Source organism: Nipponia nippon, unplaced genomic scaffold (genome assembly GCF_047370975.1).
Source record: "Nipponia nippon isolate SJK-2023a ecotype South Korea unplaced genomic scaffold, ASM4737097v1 scaffold_13, whole genome shotgun sequence".
In the NCBI taxonomy this organism is placed as follows: domain Eukaryota; kingdom Metazoa; phylum Chordata; class Aves; order Pelecaniformes; family Threskiornithidae; genus Nipponia; species Nipponia nippon.
Genome location: NW_028262324.1, coordinates 11,579,318 through 11,599,924, shown reverse-complemented (window position 1 = coordinate 11,599,924; position 20,607 = coordinate 11,579,318). Strand labels below are relative to the sequence as shown.

The 20,607-nt window shown below is 56.5% G+C and overlaps 1 protein-coding gene across 5 annotated transcripts in view; it reads right to left on the bottom strand.

The window, feature by feature from the left end:
* The window catches only part of PLCG1 (phospholipase C gamma 1), a 49,306-nt gene extending 29,555 nt beyond the window's left edge, over positions 1-19,751 (bottom strand). For 4 of the 5 annotated variants that reach the window (XM_087749717.1, XM_087749719.1, XM_087749718.1 and 1 more), the window contains exon 1: positions 19,456-19,751. In XM_087749717.1, the coding sequence (XP_087605843.1) occupies positions 19,456-19,657 (202 nt within the window). In that variant the 5' untranslated portion in view covers positions 19,658-19,751. Of the gene's footprint in view, positions 1-18,460; positions 18,578-19,455 lie in introns of those variants that run through there. The other variant, XM_087749721.1, reaches the window with a different exon arrangement.
* Between the last annotated feature and the right edge of the window lie 856 nt (positions 19,752-20,607).

Below are 20,607 nucleotides of genomic sequence, written 5' to 3'. Positions count from 1 at the left end.
TGCAGGGCTTGACCAACGCAGTGGGAAAGAACTGGCAGCTGGGTTTTCATGGTAGTTTACCAGGCAATAACTACTGAAGGAAGGTGCCAAAATATTAATGGCCTTCCTTTTGCACCACACTGCAAGCCTCTCGTCTCTGCTTTGGGATGCCACAGCGTGCAAACTATGCCCCGCACTAACCTCTTGCTGCACAGAGCACTGGTGGGTTAGTAAGTAAATAGTAAGACGGAGCTATTGTTACAAACTGCATACCTAAAATCCACGCAATGGAGAGAGCCCTGGAGCAAGCGAGGTGCTTATCAAAGACAGAAGCACGCAGGGAATTCCTAGGGCGAAGGGCAGCCTCTGCGAGGACCGCACACCCGGAGGGAGCGGGGTAAAAACCTCCATCCCACGCATGCTTGCAGCTGCTTGCTCACCTCTCTCATCCTCCCAAACATGCCTGCATGCTCCGGGGAGAAGACGGTTTAGGGTTTGGTTTGTGCAGCCCTCCTTCTTGCCACAGAGCAGCAGATCAGCCTCTCAAACCCCACTGTCTGTACTGCCTCAAACACCTTCCCGGCCCCCTTGCAGCATAGAAGGAAATGACTCGCAGCAAGAAGCACAGCAAGCACAAATGCCACCATCCCGACCAAGCAAGCACCGAAACGCTGCTTCCCTGCACCGGCCCCTGCCTCCGTCCCACCCCAGGTCCTCCCTCCAGCACCCCTCTGCCAGCGCAGGACAGGGAGCCACCATGCATGGGGGAAGGAGAGATGAAGACCTCTTGCTATACCCCAGGTCTCGCTGGGGTTTTCTCTTGCTTGTGTCAGCTCCACGAGTTGCTGCAGCTCCTGGGGGTAACCCCAGGCTTGCACAGCACCAGCCAGGGCCTGCTGCCGCAGGAGCTCACAGCTGAGCAGTGCAAAACCTGCTGCGGGTGGGTTTTGCAGCCTGGGCTGAGCACTGCTCAACCTCAACTTTGCTACTGGCAGAAAGGCAACCTTCCGACCAGCTTGCGGGCCTGCAGGCAACGAAGGCAGAGCCTACAAGCCCCATCTCCCCTTGCTCTCCCCTGGCTTGCGCTAACTCCTCTCTCCCACACCCGGGTACCACCCTCCCCACCCTCCCGCCTGCTCCCACCGCCGCCACGGCCAGGCACATTATTCCAGACAATAAACCAAACTCCAACCTGTAACTATTTCCACCGCAGCGTGCAAGAGCCCCAAGTCAAACACAGCCGTCTCCACACACCCCAGCCACCCTCCTGCCGGTAAACAGGAAACCCAGCGCCCGCGGCAGCCTCCCTGCCCTCCCAGGCTTGGGCCACCTTTGTCTTTTAATGCCCCCCCCAGCTCGCTCCCACCGCGGTTGCTGCAGCAAGCGCCGTTGGCTGCTGATCCCACGCACTTGGATCTGCTCACCAGCGCCTGCGTTTACTCGGGCAGAGCCCTGCGGCTTTGCAAACTCACAGGGAGGGTTGCGGAGGGAGCCCGGACCCCCCAGGGCAGGCAGGCAGGCAGGGGAACCTGGCAGCCAGCCTTGAGCAGGGAGTGGAAATTAAAAAGGAGAGGGCAGACGAGTGGAGGCGAGCTGGAAGCACAGCAGAGGTTCTCCATGAGTGCAATGAATGGAGAACTGCAGAGTGCAGAGTAGAAATGACATCTAACCATCGCTCCACCACCCTCAGCACCAGCAGGCTCCCCAGGTGAGTGGTGGCGTGGGGTCCATGACAGCAGCCCATGAGTCCCACCATGGGTCCTTGCTGGGAAAGACCTACCAGGGACGCAGCCAAAGACGAGGCGATGAACACCTGGTGGGGCCCCGGCACTGTGGGTCATATGCATGCGCAGGCAGAGGAACAAGTGGCAGGTGATTCGGGACGAATCCTTCAAAGATAAGTCCCCTGTCACTGGGGTGAGCCACATCTCCTCCCCGAGCTGCCCTCTCCCAGACCATGCTGTGGAAGGCAGCAGTCACCGCAGAAGGTAGAAACTGGTCTTCATCCCATGCAGATAGTGGCAGGAGGAGGAAGAACTTGGTGCCACAGCAACAGCAGAGGTAGAAGGAAGATCTCTGCTGGAACATAAACCCCCCTGCGGTCTGGCAGGGCTGAGATCTCAGAGCAGGGATCAGCACCAAGCAAGGACAGACGAGCAGCGGATGAGACGGGAGGCCTGGAGCACGCTGGCCGTCCTCCAGCCCTCCCAGGCAGGCGTGCAGGCAGCAGCCAGGAGAGGCTCTGGGAAGGAGGCAGCAAAGCCCATCCAGCCCGGAGATGCTCTAAGCTCCTCACACGGTTCCACGTTGCATGCAGAGCCATGCTATGGCCATGCAAACAGGTTGTGCCCTTCACAGCCTCCCAAATTTGCCCCCAGCCTACAACCAGCAGAAAGGCCTGGCCCTCCATTTGCCTCCAGCAGTTAAAAAAAAAAGGACATCGTCACATTTCTGGGCGAGGAGCCTTCCCTTCAGCAGGAGCGGGTTGTATCAGAAAGAAAAAGCTGACCCCAGATCTGCCCCCCCTCACCATTTAAGAAAAAAAAAAAAAAACAACCAAAACCAAATTACCCTCTGGTTACATGAAAACCAGATCCACCCTTAGAGTCATTTAAAACTGAAACTTTGTCCAAGCCTCGTTTAACCACTGATGGATAGGGTGTTGCAACATGTAAGGATAAGGACACCCTGGAATCAGCTCCAAGGGCTGCAAAATCTCCACCTCCAGCAGATTTTTGGAAAGTTGTAAAACTGATTAAATAAAAAAAAAAAAAAAAGCTGACAAAAAGAGGGTTTAGCCCAGATTACCTTCCAGGATGGATTTATCAGGGACAGCCTCCAAGAAAACACCCACCACCTCAACAAGCATCGCTCGGTGCACTCCCTGGGGACAGCCACATGGTCACTCCCAGCCCAGCTCGACCTTGACTGATCCTGCCCCAGGGCAGCAGAAAAGCCTCCAGGCTACTCACTCTGGCAAAGAAAAAGTGTTTTTTAAAAAAAAAAAGTCTTCCTGCTGCTTAACATTGTGGATCCCACTGAGCACAACCCTGTGGTCATCCCTAGACTTCCCATCACTGGAAGGGGCGCTGGGCGGTCAGGCTCTCAGGGAAAGGCTGCCGAGGGAGAACGAGGATAAAAAGACACTACTCATATGTGCATGTGGGTAAAAATAAGAGAAATCTATTATGCAACAGCATAGAGAACAGAGTAGCACCATCTCCCTCTTAATATTTCAATGGAAGCCCCCTGAAACGCATATTCAGGCCAGCGCTAGATATCAAGAGCTGCAGGAGTCTGGAGGAGGACTGCAGCCAGCCTGCTCATGCTGGGGTTCACCAGCTGGTTTCTCACCCCGCCAGCAACCCTGCCCAGCCCGGGGAGGCTCCGCACCCACTCAACGCTTCGGATTTGCTGACTGCAACCAAACACCGCTCAGCAAAAAAAAAAAAAAAAAAAGACCCAAAATCCCCCGTGATTTCAGGGGAATGGTTGAGCGTGCACTAAGTGCTTTGCTGGACGGGGGCCAGAGCCTTCAGCACCTCGCAGTCTGGAGCCCCGCCGCCTGCCCTTCGCTATTTATCAAGCCCCTTCCGCCTGCAAAGCTCCGGGCGAGCCCCGCTTTTGTCCCCGCACGGACCCATCCCCGCATCCACTGGGGATGCTGGAGGAACCGGGCAGACAGTAACTATCTGAGCTTGAATTTGGCTGGACTGCAAAAATTAAGGCGGCTCTTACAAAATGCACATTGCATCCACAATGAGCGCAAAAAGTGGGGTCCCACACTTTCTGGCCCCTCCGCAAGAAGCAAAGCACTAACCTCACCGATTAGAAACCTATTTCAGAGGGAACAGCCATGTGTCTCTCATTAGTATACATTTTCAGAAAGACGATAGCTCAACCTCTCAACCCCACAGGCTTCCCTTAACAGAGGAGACTAAGGCAGACAGTGTAATGGTGAATTAAACGCCTCTGCACAGAGATGCAGCGATGGGGTTACTGCGTCCTCCTCCCGGCCGCACTTGCTGCCGCGCCTGCCATCAGCGTTGCTGTGCATCAGCTATCAGGTTTCTGAAGGACAACCCCATGCCATTAACAGATGGCTTATCCAGACAGGACAACGAGAAACCAGCTGAGGCCTCTAATTTGACCTTACTACTTCTTCAGAGGGCAGAAGGCATGGCTGAGGCATCCATGGAGGCCAACATAAACACCAAACCAGCAGCGCCCTGTGCCCCGGCAAATCCCTCATCCTGTATGAACTAAAAATGGCCATGCTGCCCTTTTAGTGAGGCACCAAAACCCCTGTAAAAAGCTGTCTCACCCCCACTACTGTGCCAGGGAGGGACACAGCCACCCTGGTGCTCAGGGGCCCATTGGGTCCCGCTGCTCTTGTTGCTGCAATACGCAGGTACTTCTCCTGCCTCAGAAGATGCAGGTAAAGCTATTTTCCCTCCAGACTCAGCCCAGTTGTGTCTCCGGTTGCTCCAGCAAGTTGCTTCATCTCACCTGCTACCTGCATCAGCAAACAGCAATTTTTGCTCCGAGCCACTGCATTTTGCTATGAAGCAACTGTCGCATTAGCTCTACCCTAGAAGCAGCAACATCCATGCAGACAGCACCTCCGGAGAGAAGATGCTGCGAAAAAAATAGCTCAATGGGCTGGAGATGGGATGATGGGGAACTCCCAATCAGCCAGGATGGCTGGGATTAGCCTGGATCCCGACTCAGATCCTGGCTCACCTCTCAACGATCTCCGTCAATCAGCGCGGAACAGGAGGATTTGGCAGAGAGCTTAAACACCGCCCTGGGAGCCAGCACCTCTGCCCAGGCACCGGCAGCGCGCAGCAGGCAGCCCACGCGGGGCACGCAGGGACGCGCCGGCTGCTCTGCGGGCACCGGTGTTTCCTGCCCGTGCCTCCGGCTGCCGCTGCCTGCGCTGCGCCCCTGGGCCACGTGTCCTGCGGCTTCTGAGCTCCAGTTCCTCCCTCCCCTGTCCCCCCCCAAATCCTTATCAACAGCAGAGGAAACTAGAGGAGATGTGCAGGGAGATTAGGAGATGCTACACAGCTGCATCGCTCTGTGGGTCAGAGGAGAGGATGCGAGGAGCCACCCTTCCCTCCTCCATCCCACACGCCCATGTTACGGGCTGGAGCCGGGAGGCAAAGGTCCTGCCCAGACATCACCCTGTTCCTACAGGACACTGAGGACCTCTCCCCAGGCTGACCCAGACCTTGCTGCTCCACCAGCTTTAGCCTCACGCAGGTGGCCTTCAAGAGCTCACAAAATCCTCCTGATGCTAGAAGCAGAGGCAGCTGTGGGCTGGCAGCTGCCTATTCTGTATTGTCAGCACATCTCTCCCACTTACTCTCAGCTGCAAGAAAATATGAGTTAAAAGACCAAAACTGATCCCCGAAGTGAGCGAAGCAGGATGCTGCTGTCACACAGCTTCTGCCCACAGCCCAGCACAGCCCAGGGACATAAAGGCTGGCAGTTTCCACTCTCAGCCTTCCCAGGGACAACTTCACGCTCAGACCCACCTGAGCCACCTCCGTGCCAGCGCTGCCACCATGTCCATCACCACCGCTTGGCCCCAGCGCAGCTGAGAAGGTGGCGCTGGATCCATCTCTACCTCTGGCGGGCTGCACAGCCTCGGGCAAAGCACTCCAGCTCTTGCCATAAGGCCGGCTAATGGCCAGCAGTTAATTAGCAGGGTTATTACAGGGAACACCTCCACGCCCCTGGAGGGACTGGCTCTCTGCTTTCCCCTGAGGCTGTTTTGCTCCCGGCAGGGGTGTTTGCAGGGCACACAGGGGAGCTTGCTGGATGCAATAAGCAAGTGTCACCCTGGTCCCACAGCCAGGCTCTCTTCCCCGAGCAGATGAACTTCTCATATGGGATGCTACACTTCTGCTGGCTCTCCCAGTCTCCCCCAAGCTTTCTCCCGTGTAAATGCAAACGGAGCATCCCATGCCACCTAGTCACTGGGGCTCCCTTCACAGTCCAAGGAGGGATGGGGACTCCAGTCCAGCCCTGCACAAGTGCACAAGGTAGGTGGGGAGAAACTTCTTAGGAGACACATCTCTTCCATGACTACTGGAGAGGGCACATCTGGCCCAGACCTCATCTCTGGGGTAGCCAGCAGGGAACACCTTGGGAAGAGCAAAGAACAGGGCGAGCCCATTTGATATCTCCCCCCAGATACCCTCCCATCATCCAACACTTTGCAGTTTAGGGTCTCTCTTAGAGGTTATCTTATCTGTCTACAGCAGGGTGCAGGCAACCCATTTTAGGATAGCCAGTATGAGAAGGGCTGAACCCCAAGCAGCACAACTAGTCTGCAAAGTATGAAAGCAGAGTCACCGTTCACGGTGCAGAATTCACCCAGCTCAGTGCTGGGTCTGGGAAGCATGAACATCCCCCCTTGCTGGACACCAGCGATCCCTGGGGAGGGAACAACGTGTCACCCTGTCCCTACAGCACAGCCCTGACAGGGCAGCGGTGGGGAGCTCATGGAGACAGGCAGACAGATGGCCAACACCAGGTGAGGGCCCCAGCAGTCCTCCTCCTGGGATGCTTCGGGGTTCTCTCTTGTCCTCCATGGAAATTTTGTCTGTGTGAAGTTCTGGGGTTTTGTACTGGGATTTCTGGATTGTGCTGAATCCCAAGCTAGGCATCCAGGGCTGCTGGCCATATCCACTCCCACGTGCAAGGCTGGCATCCATGAGAGCCCTGGACTTGTTGCACCTTCACCACACAGGACACGGGAGCACGTTTCCACCCCAAATACAAGCAGAGCGACTCCAGCTAGGGTAAAGCCCCAGTTTTGCTTGCACAGATGCTGCTCTGAAGAAGTCTATGTCCCTTCCCCAGATGAAATAAGGCTGGTGGCAGCCTGCAGAGCCACCCTTCAGTCATCAGCCTCGTCTGTTTGAGAGGCACAAGCTTCCACTGACTCAAATGGAAAGGGGAAGCTCGGCATCAGTGCTTCTGGACAGACGGTCTGTCTAGGGATGGCTCCGCAAGCCACCACCAAGGTGACCTTTTTTCCTCTGTGGCATCGAGGGCTCCATCCTCCTCAGCCCTGCCTGGGCGAGAAGTGTAACGACCTTACAGGAGCACAATAAAACGGCGGGAGGATGGGAGAAGCTGAGGATTTGAGAGCCCAGCATCCCCAGCCTGCATCTCCCGCTCTGCCTCCCTCCCGGGCAGACGCGCAGTGGTAAGGAGATCTGAGAGGCACCACAGAGGACAGGGATGGATCGATGGGGGCACCCGACACAATGCTGCGTCTCGGCACGGAAGGGGGTGAGATGCTCAAGAAAGCTGCTCCCTGCGCAGGCGTCTCCCATCGAAGGACCCAACAGGGAGCACTCGTGTGCAATATCCCCACATCCCTCTCCTTGAGCTTACAGGGTCGCCGATGTCCCCAGACTCTCGGCCAGCTGGAGGACTCCTACCCACTGCCAGTGCTGCCTGGGAGGGGAAGGGCATGGGACCAAGCAGACTGGCAAAAAACAAGCAGCAAAGAAGGGCAGACACGGCAATCCGTCAGTTCCTGAGTGCACAAGGCAGTCAAAGGCACAGCTCACACCATAACAGCCGGGAGCTTGGCAGGGCCAACGAGGAAGCCCTGGCAGAGGTGGACCTGGGGACCTGGGTGTCCAACAGCAGCAAGCTCTCCTTGGAGCTCTTGGGGGGTTTTTGCACCCAACATAGGTGCCTTCTTGACTCTTTCATGCCTGGGGAGTGATGCCCCACCACAAAGCAAATGGAGACAAGAGTGACCACACACTGTCCCCAGGACAGGGCACAAAGGCAAGGAGTGACAACTGAAGGACAGAAAAGATTTGTCACACTGGCAGCAAATGCCAGGGATGTTCAGATGCCACGACTCAGTGTTCACCCATCCCACCAGTCAATGCAGTCAAGTTTCCGCAACAGTGATTTAACAGCAAAGATGACTGCTGGCCGGGACATTCAACGGGCAGCAGGGAGACGGCTTGTTCCTGTCCCTGCCAGGGCTTGAGCTCTTCAGTGTCAGGGTAAAGCTGGGAAGAGACGAACAGGATAAAGATCCCATCTGCTGCTGAGCCATTTGAGGTCACCACAACAGCCTGACCTCTTGCCCCACCACGCTCAACTCAAAAGCTGTTTTGAGACAGAAGAACTGAGTATTCACTGAAGCACAGATGTGATTTCCAGATGTGTGCCCTCCCCTAGATCTCCCTGTGTGCCATTATCTGCAGGAGAGGCCCCAGAGGGCTGTACCATCTCCACCGGTAATGCAGGGAGTAGCTGAGGCACCTCCTTGTGTCACCTCCTCCTCCTCAGACTCTCCGTGCGAGTCCCTGCCTCCCACCGCACCGTGAACCAGAGAAAGAGGCAGAGTTACCAGGGCAGCTGCTGGTGAAATCAAACCTGCTTTGTCCCAAAGTGGTTAAAAATGGAAACAATGAATCTCCTCTTCCCTTTTCACCAGTTTTGCTCTATCTGCACTAACCACGATGGGACCACTGATGGTACTAGCTTCACCTTCCATCGCCAAGACAAGAGTATGGTTGATAACCAGTCAATAGCATCTTCTTACAGCACCATCCAACTGAAGATCTCCAGGCACTGAGCAGATACTACCTAAGCCACACACCACCCTAGCAGGAGACATTATCTTCAGTTTACGTGGGAGAAGCAGGAGCTCTTGGTGATGGTCTTCACACCAGGCTCCTCTACCACTTGGGTTTGTTTTTTTCTTAATGACCTCACCTGGGATTTATTTGGTCCTCAGAACCAGAGACCTCCAACTGCTTGCACACCAACCTGCTCCATGGTTCATACCAAATTCAATGTGCCAATGCTCCAAAATTTCACGCCCTCACCTCTAGGCCTTTTCATAACATGCCCCAGAGCCTGAGTTGCTGGGGATTACGGGGAACATACTCCAACCAGCAGCAAGACCTTGAGAACAGGCTGACACAAGGCATTAAGTGACATATGAGACACCGAAGAGGGAAAAAAAAAAAGATAAAACATTTTCTGTGATGTAAAGCCAAGTTGTGTCCCGGCAGGGCCAACTCCCCGCTGCCCAGCAAGCCTGGGGAGCCTGGCACCACTCGGGGTCTGCTCTGGGACCCGGGACAGCTTTTTGGTCCTCTGAAGTTGAGGAGGGCTGTGAGCTGGCAAAGATTAGCAGGACAAGGACTGCAGGCTCGAAGGAGAGGGGGGTATCCAAAGTACCCTGGGATCCTGGCCAGAGGAAGCAGAGGTGGATGAGTGACACCGGTGGGACAGGTGCTGGCAGAGGTACCTGAGCACAGCAGCTCGGAGAAACGAGGCAGCAGGCTCTGCTTCTGCTCTGATGCAGCCCAGGAGCATGAGAGCCTTGCCCTTCACTCGCGCTGAGAAGGACCATGTCAGGCAGAGTCCAAACGCTCAGCAAACAAACCGAGCCAGCCCCCACCCCACCTCTCCGCCAGCTGGAGAGCAGATTTATGGGGCACAGATTTATAGGGCTTACAGGGCAGGGTGCCAAGGGGGTTGAAGTCCTCTTGGACATCCCGTGCTCCCAACGTGGCTGAGCTCCTGCCTGCAGCCATCCCTGTTACCTGGCCTGGCTTACGGACTGGGGACCGCATGTGCGGAGACACCCCCAGAGAAGGCGAGGAGGAGGGATGAAGGACGCAGCCGGCACACGCAGGAGGGATGTCCTTTAATCACCACATCACCCGGCACTTCTGCGAGTGAGTAAACAGGAAAAAGACTCTCAAGCAGCTGCTCTACCCAGCGTCCCCACAGGGCGCAGCCTGCCGCGACAGCCTTCCTTGCCATCCCCTCTCGGTGACAACGATTTCCAACCCTGGCCGGTCTAGCCCTAGCACGGATAGATGCTCAAATGGAGCAGGATGGGGCCCTGCACAGCACAACCCTGAGAGAAGAGGAGCAAGACACACCACAGAGCGAATCGGGGGAGCTCCAGCAGAGACGGAGAGCAGGACACTGCCACATTGGAGCAGCTCACGGTGTCAGGAGGCAGTGGAGCAGCCACAGCATCACTGTGTGCCACCAAGAGCGTGGTAGCCCTCCCGCACACATCCCTCCAGGCACCACGATGCCAGCAGCACAGCGGGATGGACCGCAGCATCCAGCTCCTGGGTGATGGGTTTGGAAGCTAGAGGGAAAAGGCAACCCGAGGCAACCTCGGTCCCTGAGGACAATTTACCCCATGGGTCGCTCCCCCAAGCCAGGGAGGCAGCAGCAACCACATCTGCAGGAAGGCAGCAGTCCCGCACGCACCCTCGTACAGGTAAAGGCCAGTGGTGAGCAGAGAGGCTGAGCTGCAAACATGAGGCAGCACAGCTCTGGGCATGATGATTTCATGTGTCAAGGCAGAAAAAAAGAAGTCACATTCCAAGAAAAAAAAAAAAAATGAGTTTGTAATGGGTTGGGGAGAAAAAACAACCCATAAGGCACAGTCCTGCCCCTTCTGCCATGGCTGTTAGCCATTTCACCCTCAAGGCCAGTGGATGAAGTCAGCTCAGCAAAGCATCCCGTTCATGGAAGCTCACATGCTGGACCACGACCTTTGCCAGGACAATTTTAAGACAACGATGTGGGTTTGCCTGCCTGCGAGCGGGCAGGCGTGCATCGGGGCACAGTATTAACAGCACGAGAAGACATGATTGACCAAAACCTCATAACCACAAGTGTCTGCAAACAGAAGGCAGGAGCCACAGAGGAAAGCAAGGGAGAGAGAGGTCCGTTCCAGACTCTGGAAGGCTTTCCATGGCTCTCCAGCCAGCCCAATTCAGGACCCCCAGCTCCAAATGGAGCTGAAGAGCCACCAGACCACACAGGCAGCAGAGGTGGAGCTGAAAAGCAGTTTGAAAAATCACAGAGACTTCCAGAGCACAGGCTGTCAGCGTCATAAAGCTCTGCTGACTTCTACAGATTTCGAGTTGCCAGCTTCTGCTAGAGACGCCAGCCCTTGGCTTTTTGGGTGCTCCACAATCATGTGTCCTCCCACCGCCTGATATAGCAAGGTGTTTGATATGTGATGGGGATATATAAAGAGGCAGCAAGGTGCCCAGAGATAAGGAGAGCTGGGACTGGAGGGATGAGGCCAGCACAGCCGTCAGGCAGAAGCAGACAGCCCTGCCTGCAGCTCCAAGTGCTGAGGGATCTTCAGAAAGGCAGAAAATTCTCAGAAATGAGGAAGTTTCTCATTTGAATCAGTGTCAAAAAGCTTTTTCCATGTAAAACAGCTCTTTGTGCAACATAAATATCCTCAAAACTTAAAGATTAAAACTGTTTCAAAGGAAAGCTTTCCGCAGCACTGCAGAGTCCCTTTGGGAACAGCCGTTGTCACCGTGTCCCCCTCACGAGGGCTCTCGCCGGTCTGGGAGACACCCTGCCACCGCTGCCTGATGTAACACCTCCGGCAGAGAAACCACACTCGACGGAACAGATGAGCAGGGACATCGGAGCGGAGGAAAAGCCATGAGATCACCCGCCCGCCCCCGTGCACGGCAGGATACAGTCACTGTGCAGAGGATGTGCTCGATCTTAAACCGATCTCATAGGCGATACTGGCAGGAGAGAGCCAGCAGCAAGCACCGCGACCAAGGGAGCCGACAAGCCACGCAGGTACGTGTTTGCTGGGACGGTCGCAGGTTTCTGTGAGCATCCCTGGCTGTCAGATACCAAATCACTTTCTCTGTACAGCTGCAGGCATCTGTTGAACACACAAACCGTTCTTCTTTTATCCTTCTCTAGACAGGTATCCTTCCAGTTGCTTTATTTCAGCATCATCTTCCACCATCCACTCTCCAAGCTTGTCTGGCCAAGGGGAAGGAGGGAGGATGCGGGGGGTAACTTTTCAAAAGCATTGTAAGGACTTCAAAATTTAAGCTCCACCAGTTTCTGATTTCTACTGCCCTTAAACCTCAGAGCACACTAGAAAAGAAAGAGGGTCTTCTCCACTCACTTCAGACATTTCCTTTTATTGTATAACAAGGTTCAGTCGATGGTTTAAACTCAGAGCTGCACGGGGTTTTTGCGATCGAAGCCCCACACCTCCTCACCACATGCTGCAAGCTCTTCCTGGACTCCCCGCACCCCTCATTCATCCTGCGCTTTACACCAGGTCTGACCGAACCTGCACCAGTTCAGGAACGAGGACGCAGCACAAGGGGCTCGCTGCAGCCCCAGCCAGGCCACCCAGCTCCGAGAAGCACTGTCACACACCTCCGAACCCAAACCACCAACCCAGCTTTTGGCTGACCTGTCATTAAGCAGAGACTGTCGCTGGTGGCCCCTTCATCTAATGAACTACAGCCCACCAACTGTGTGGTCCTGCTGTATTTCTGCAGCCATGCAGGACTGGCAATCCCCACGCTCAATGGGGGCTGATCTGGAAGAAGTCTCACAGCTCCTGCCAGCCAGTTTCATGGCCTGGATGAGATGCTCAGCACAAACCGTTTGCAACGCCGATCCCAGTGGGATCCCACTTTGGCAGAGACAGAGGAGATGGACACACAATCAAACGTGCTCCACTTCCAGCAGCTTCAGAAGTTACCATCCACGGGCTGAGCTGCTGCAGTTGGTGAGGGCAGGACGCAAGCAGAAACTTGCATGATGTAGCCAAAACTGTAAGGCAGTCTCAACTGAGCGCTTGCGCTCACAGAGCTCCTGCTCCATCCCAAGTGTTGGCAAGTTTTACCTCCCGGCCAGACTGCCCATCACGGTGCAGCGGTGTCACTTGGGTCACTTCCCAAGGGACACAACAGTCCCAGCACTCTCTGGAGGGGAAGGTCCCCCAAAGAGCAGTGCCCGAGTTCCCAGGATCACAAAAAATTAAATGAAGGCTGCACCCCTGGGGCAACTCGGTGGTCAAGCCTGCTCTACCACACGCAACGCTTGGGGACGGGGACCTTAGCACTGTTCAGGGACGGGGACTTTAGCACCGACTCCCCCCAAGACTCCTGCTGAGACTGCAGGCAAGCCTCTTCTCCTCCATCTGCAATCTGCAAGATATGCAGAAGGTCACACGCCTGCTCGCACCGGGACGGGCAATGGGCATCGCTAACAGCCAGCATGTCTTCGGGATGTTCACAATGCACACCACCGTGATTAGATAATGGAGCTGAGCAAACGGTTTGCCGATAAGAATGACTACCCCCACTGTGCAGGCAAGGGAGCTAAAACAAAGAGCAGTAAAAAGATCACAGATTGGGTTGGGCGACTGCTGGCTCAGCGCGGAGATGGGGCACGTTAAAAGTCCTGTATGAAATCCAACGACAAAACTCCCGGAGATGGGAGGTGACGGCACCGAGCACGCGAGGTGCTCCTCTGCAAAGCCAGATGTTCACATCAAGCTTACTCACATGCTCCTCTCACCACAGATGGTGTCCAGCCAACGCGGCTGCCTGCAGGCAGGGAGAAAGCCAAGCTGCACCACTTCTGCCCCGAAAAACCTGGAGCGCTCAGGCCCTCGGCATAGTTGAGAAGTAATCAGTCCTATGCAAAACCTCTCCAGCACGTTTTAATTAGTGAGCTTAAAACCCATAAGCCAGTACCTTCCACATGGCTGACTGGCAAACGAAGGAACCAGATGGACGGACAGACAACGTGGGTGCAGGTACCAGAGCGGAGCACAGGTCTCCCAGCCAGCTAACCTCTAGCTGCCCTCTAGGTTGCAGAGAAGCTTTTGAGATGCCAAGGGAGGAGGTAATTTGTGACGTGTCTTACTACTGCATGAGCAGGGGTCTTCTAACCTGTTCCTCCTGCAAGACGCCACCAAAGAAGGGAAAGGAGATGACAAAGGGATGTAAAGCGAGGGAAAGAGGCTGTTTCAGTTTGGAGGTGAAGGCAGAGCAGACCCCATTTGCTCTCCCCAGTTTAACACAAATATCCTAGTAAGCAGGAAGGGGACTGGTAACGACAAAAAAAAAAAAAAAACAAAAAACCTTCACCGAAGAAACTCCCAGAGCAGAGCTTCAGCCAGGGAAGCTTTAACCATTACGATGGTCACAAGCCACGCTCCCACCTTCCCACACCAGCCATTTCTGCACGCCCTGCTCGAGGCGCCGCGGGAGCGAGCTCCCCTCCTCCCAGCCCCTGCCCCTGCGAGGGGTCGCATCCTGCAGCCGGGGGGTGGCGGAGCCGGAGGGGCACCCGCCGGGGCAGGAGCCATCCTGCACCACGAGAGGATCCGACACTGAAGCTTGTTTATCCTTGAAAGCCATTTCTGGCTCGCTCGCTCGCTCCTCAAGAGCTCCAAGCCCCTCAGCTTATTCAGATGGCCTCAAAAAAAAAAAAAAAAGAAGGAAAAAAAAAAAAGCTCTGCCTCTGTGGACTAACGAAAGAGGCAGATAGCTGGAAAGGAAGAGGTGGGTATGAGCCACCCTTCAGAGTCACTTTGTATTAACATTTTACAGTTCCTGCCTTTTCTTTTACACAGGCGACGGCTTTTCTCCACCTCCACGGGACTGAACTCATTTCACTAAAAGCAAGAATGCGACCAGGGTTTTTTCGAGGTGGTTTTCCCCCCCCCCATAAACCAAACATCTGCTCCAAATTTTCAGCTCGCTCTCTGAGCAAACTCTCTGAATTTTCTGACGTGTTTCAAGGCAAACAGATCAATTAGAAGCTGGCCTATAACCCCCCAGCATGTGAAGTTATGAATGCAAAACCCTTTTATATTAAAAAGAGAATTACGTAACACAGGAAGTTTAAAAAAAATGCATAAAAGACAACGGACTCGAGGGATTAGCTCTACTTTGCTTTGGGTGATTAACAAAAAGAACAGAAAATTATGAGAGCTCTTCCCATCATAACAGCCAGGCCCTCTGCAGAGTTGATTAGCAAGAAAGCAATGCATTGGTAATTAGAGCTGGCTGAAACCCTTTTGGATAAAAACAAATATTAATTGAAAAAAATGACTTTTCTTTTGCACAAACCAGGATTGCATTTTGCACAGTTTGAGTTTTGAAAAAGCACAGGAGAAGGAGGCGACCACTTTTCAAAGCAAAAGGCTTCCCGCACAGACAAGTTTGCCCCCTCCTCCCCATTCCTCAGCTGATTCTGCTTATGGAGAGCCACAGTGCTCGGGAGCCAGCTGAAGAGCTTAACGAAGAGCAGGAGATGGGCCCTTTCCAACAGAAGAGGTTCTTCATCGGGGAGCCCAGCTGGCTGGAGCCCCTGCTCTGCCCGCGGCTGAGTCAGAGCTGCTCATGGCGGGGAGGAGTGGGGGGCACACGCGCTGGTAATTAACACACAAGGTCACTCTTTATGCAACGCTCACAAAGCGCTACACAAGAGTCACAAAGCAAGGGGACGAAGAGGGCTGTCACAGCAGCAAGGGCTCTCCCCTCCTCTCAGCACCAGGGTACCACGACCCCAACACCTCTCAGCTCAGGGGCAGCAGGAAGGCAAGGCTGGGCAGTTGGATGGTGGCCAACAAGGCTGGCTGGTTGCCTGGACATCTATAGCGTGTGTGGTGATGCCACCCAACCCATCAAACGCAAGCTACTCCCTGGTCAGCATCCCTCCGGTCCAATCTCACCGCTGTTGAGAGATGCTGTTCAACACTAAGGGCTTTGTCCTTATGTGCCAAAAGCTCCTTCCAGAGGCCAACTCAGATCCCGCTCGCTTCGGTAAGTAACTTGAAACAAAAGATGTCCCAGCACCTCCGAGTACAAGCAGCACGGCCAGTGGAGCTGGCAGCCACACACCCGTTCGGTCAGCGAGAAGCTCTCAGACCGACAGCACACTGTTGCTGGGGCATCAAAAGCACGGAGGATGGGGGTTTCCCTGGACATTTTTCCAGGCGTGCTCCTCTCCAGCGGTGGGGTGACCTGAAGCCTGCTCAGGCTCTGCTCCCCTGTAAGCTCCAGGTCAGCACGCACCAGAAAGCCAAGCACCACCAAAACGTAGCTCTTCATGAAGCTGAAGGCAAACAACTGGTTGACTATTGCAACCACCCAGAGTTCAGAAGAGATCAGAAGTACTGACAGACAAGCACCCACAGATCCTGGGGAGGCAGCAGTTCCACGACACCACCCACAGTGATGTCGAAGCTCTGAAACGAGCGGCACCACGCCAAGGAACGATGGCTGTGACTGTGCCCAGAAGCGCTCTCCTCCTGGCACACCACAACTTTAGCCCACGTGCCCGAGGCCACCTGGGGATGAGCCAGCTGACCCTCTGTCCTCTCGCGCACTGCCTACCACGCAGCAGGAGGCTTCCCGAGCTGCAGCCATGGGGGCTGTGCTCTTCCTAACAGGGTCAGTGATGGAGCCAGGTCCCCCAGCAATGCCCACCCCTCCTTGGGACAAGTACACATCTCGTTTCTGCAAAACCCACCAGGTGCAGAGAATGGAGTGCAGATCCTCCATGCTGGGTGTTCATGGAGACAGATATCTCTCCAAGACGTGGCCATCTACACAGATGTGCCCCGAGTCCGAGATCTCCATATGTGATATACCATGGATACTCACCGGTTCTGAAATGGATAAAAACCCAGGATCATTCCTACTTAGACAACTAACTTGTGTCCAGGGGGTTCTGAAGTTCCTTGCTGGTCTCCATATCTCAAGAAACACAAGAACATTCACTACCAACCCATGAACACAACCGTCTTTGACCTGTAGACCCCCAGACATTGTCTGGTGGAGATGCTGTTCCATGTGAAGGAACATCTCACCTCCTGACAGCTGGCTGCTCTCCTCTGCTCGTGGCCTCGCTCACATTGCAAGTTAGGGGCAAACCAGTACCGCCACGAAAAGCAAACCCCAGTCTTCCTGCCAGCCCCTGCCTCCTGCTCCCCACGCCAGCATGGCTTGTCTTCATGGGGAGAGCTGGGTCAGTCATTGCTCGTGGTTAAAACTACCCCACACTGGAAGTGATTAGCTTGACTCCAGATCACTTCCCTCTCTGGTTCCCACCCCAGCCATGTGAATGCTGTGCCAGAAAATGCTGGTCTTCAAGGGGTAGATGAGCCAGGAGGGGAATACATCAGTGTATTTGCCACGTGAAGCAGAGCTGTTACACACCTGGGTTTTCCTAGGCATCCTTTTTCCACCCAGAAAGCACATCCAGATAAAAATAGGGAAGTTGGCCAACAACCTAGTGTTGCTGGCCATTGATCGCACGGCTTTGCCTCGCCTGCCTAGATACACAGTCACTATTTGTGTACACAAACCGATATTTCCACCTGGAGCTCCCACGCTTCTGTCCAGGAAGCGTTAAAGCAAAGCTCTACTTCTCAGCCCTGCGAAGGAAGAAGGGTGAGAGGACGGGTGCTGCTCAGGGTGCTGGGTGACACCAGAGGAGGGGACTGAGGACAGGGTGAGATGCTCAGGTGCAGAGAGGAGGCCATGGGGAAAGCATCTGGCATCAGAGAGACGGGGCTGAAGAGATGGTGGCTCTTTGGGCTCATGTCCTCCCTCTCCAGCATGGCCCACCTTGCCTCCCTGGAGGGCTGCACGCACTGCAGGAACACCACGCGCGTTGGGAGGCACATGCTGGGGAGCCCAGAGCCCATGGCCACCAGCCAGCCAACTCACCTGCGGCGCCGCAGAGGAGCCCCAAGTAATTTTCCACTGTGACATTTAAAGGAACACGAGGGAACTGGCTGTCCCGTGTTCCCCAACTCTTGCTTTTCTTTTGCTAGAAACCTGTGGATTTTATTATTTTTTTTAATTTGATCATCTCGGTCCCTGGGACACGCTCTCTGCTTTTACTGATCTGCTCTTGGCTGTCTGCACAGCACAAGAAGTCCTCGCAGCCACGACATTATCATCCTGACAACCATCACAGTTTTGAAACAGAAGTTAAAGTTCTCTCTGTTTCCCTGAAGTTAAGGTGCCAGCCTTACATGGACCGCAGCACGGGCTTAGGTCTGCCCACAGGAACAATCGCCCACGCAGACATCGGTGGGGACCTCTGTCCCACCACGGGCCACGGACCCACGGGGTCTGTAGGCACTGCCAGAAACCCGTGCCTCGCCAGCAAAACAAACGGGTGCTTTGCCTTGGTTTAAGAGCAGCTTAAACCCAGGGCCAACGGAGTGCCGCACTCTCTCCCACTGCCTCAAAGCTCCTAGAGTCCACTCTGAAAAGTACGGGGGAGCTTCACATCCCCGTGATGCTAACAGAGCCCAAGGCTCCTTCCAGATCTGCCTGGAGACACTGCTGGGCAAAAGCTAGAGGACTCCAAGGGTCTCAAGGCAAACCAAAGCCCCAAACTGGAAGCACCAGCATTTTGTGGTCCTGCCATAGAGACGTGACCGTCATCTCCACCTCCTTTCTTCACCTGAGCCCCCTGGCAACACTAACAGCATCCAACCTTTCCACCCTGGGTCAGCAGCACCTGCCAGGAGAGACAACAACCCCTCCAGGGCCTCGCTGTGCCCCAGTCGCATCCCTCAACACGGGGAAGGCCAGCGCTAACGCGCCGCCGCGCCAAGGCCAGCGCCAGGACTTACGTCACATCGCCTTCGTGCGCGTCCCCTCTTCCTCGCCTCCAGCATCGAACAGAGGCACTGTCCTCACGCTGGCGCGCGTGGGGGCGGGAAAGGTAATTTAAGAGAAACAGCAGTAACCTAGGGAACCAACGCCGAGGTTAAAAGTTTCCCAGTGCGGGGCCTCCCTGCTCTCTCCCCCTTCCCACCCATCTTTGTGGTTTTACACTCACATTTCTTACGAATCTTTTCCCCTGCCCTCCTCGTGCTAGAGGTCCGCATCACGCGCGGGAAACCGAAGGCAGCAGGCTGCTCTGCCCGTAAGTACACCCGCCGCAGCAAACAGGGTTTGCAGGACCTGGTCCTACGCTGACCGCGCTCCACCTGACCCCGTGCCATCCTCCTGGGGCAGATGCACAAGGGGAGAAGGGGACAGGAGGGAATTGCATTATAATATTTTGGGTTCGTTTTTCTGCTTTTTGCCCTTTCCGTTTCATCTCATCTGTTGCTCCGAGATGCAACCCCAAAAGGGCTCCAACCAATCCTGCCTCCTTTTGAGGCTCCGTATGGCTTTGAGGTGCCGTTCGCCAAGGTACCACCCGGGAGAAGGCACCTCGTTCATCCCAGGGCAAGTGTGACGCCGAAGAGGGATGCAGAAAGTTGGGAGGCGGGGGCGGCCATGGCGGTACCCGGCCCGCGCATCCCCCCCCGCAGCCGCTGGCCGTGCGGCGGCAGCCGGCCCCGGGCAGCGACACCGGGCACCTTCCCCGCCACCCCCAGCTGCTGCGCGGGGAGATGCCGGGCACAGAGAGGCTGCGGGTCGGGGTTTTGGTTTTTTTTTTTCCCCTTCTTTCTCCCCACCGAGCCTCACGCCGCTTTCCCAGCCGGCGAACAGCGGCCCCCCGGGACCGCTCCGGCCGGGGCCGCCCCGCACCCATCGCCCCGAGGGATCCGGAGCCCTTTTCCTCCCCTTCCCTCCCGGCTTTCCCGGCCGCCCGCCGCCGCCTCCCCGCACTCACCGGCTCCCTCGATCTTCTCCGAGCCGCGGCTCCAGGTGACCTGCCGCGTTTCCAGCTTCACCTGGAAAGTTTTCCGTTCGGGTCGCTGCGACTTTTTAGAGTAAAAAAGGGTCATGACGGTGCCCACCTCCAGGCTGCGGCAGAGGTGGGCTGCCTCCGCCTCGCTGGGTGCCCCGGGACCGCTGCCCGGCCCGGCCGCCATCAGCTCCGCGAACAAAGGGGAGCGGGAGCGCCCGGAGCGCCGCCGCCACCGCGCTCAGCGCCGCCCGCCGCGCCCCATGCCCGCCCGCCGCCGGCTGCGGGAGGCGGAGGAGGAGGAGGAGGAGGAGGAGCGAGGAAGGAGGAGGGGAGGGGAAGGGGCGGAGCGCGGCCCCGCGCCGTGGGACGGGCGCGGGAGACGGCGCTGCGTGGCTGGGGCCGCTCCGCGGGGCCGCGCACCCCGCGTTTGGGCGGCTGCGGGGACGCGGGGTGGCAGCGCTGTGGGGGCTGCTGCCGGCCCCGGGGGGAGCCTGCACCCCGCGGCGCTCCCGGGGCGCTCCCCGCTGTGCCGCGCACGCCGCAGCACGGGAGGCAAATGGGGCCCTGGCATCCCGCATTTTGCGTGGGGTTCTGGGGGGGCAACACACCCCGTGGCGTGGCACACGCGGGGTCCCAGGGGTGCCTGCGTCCCACGGGCCGCCACCCCGGTGCACAGCCACGGGGCTCGGCCCCCCGAGCCTCCCGCCACTGCCCCAGCACCCCTCGCCTCCACCGCGGGGGCTGTGCAGGGCGAGCGGGCGCACACGGGCATGAGCAGGGCACGGGCCAGGCCAGCAGCCGCCCCCCGGGAGCCGCTCTCCTCTCCCTGCCCTCCCGGGGACATCCCCAGCGCTGCTGCGCTGGGACAGGCCAAGCGGGGTGGCTTTCCCTGGGGACAGTCCCCTCTGCCTGGCTGCCACTGGCACCGTGGCATGGCTCCTCACTGGAGCCAGGCCTGCGACTGCCACAGCTTCCTCCCCGCAAATCACGGCTGGGCCCGTGCCGGCCGGAGAAGCAGGACGGGGTTTGCAGGGCAGCCAGTGGCATCCCGTCCCCAGGGGATCTGTGGGGAGCTGGGGGTCGCGGGAGGCTCTCCAGCCCTGCTCCGGCCCCTGCGGGAGACCACACAAAAGT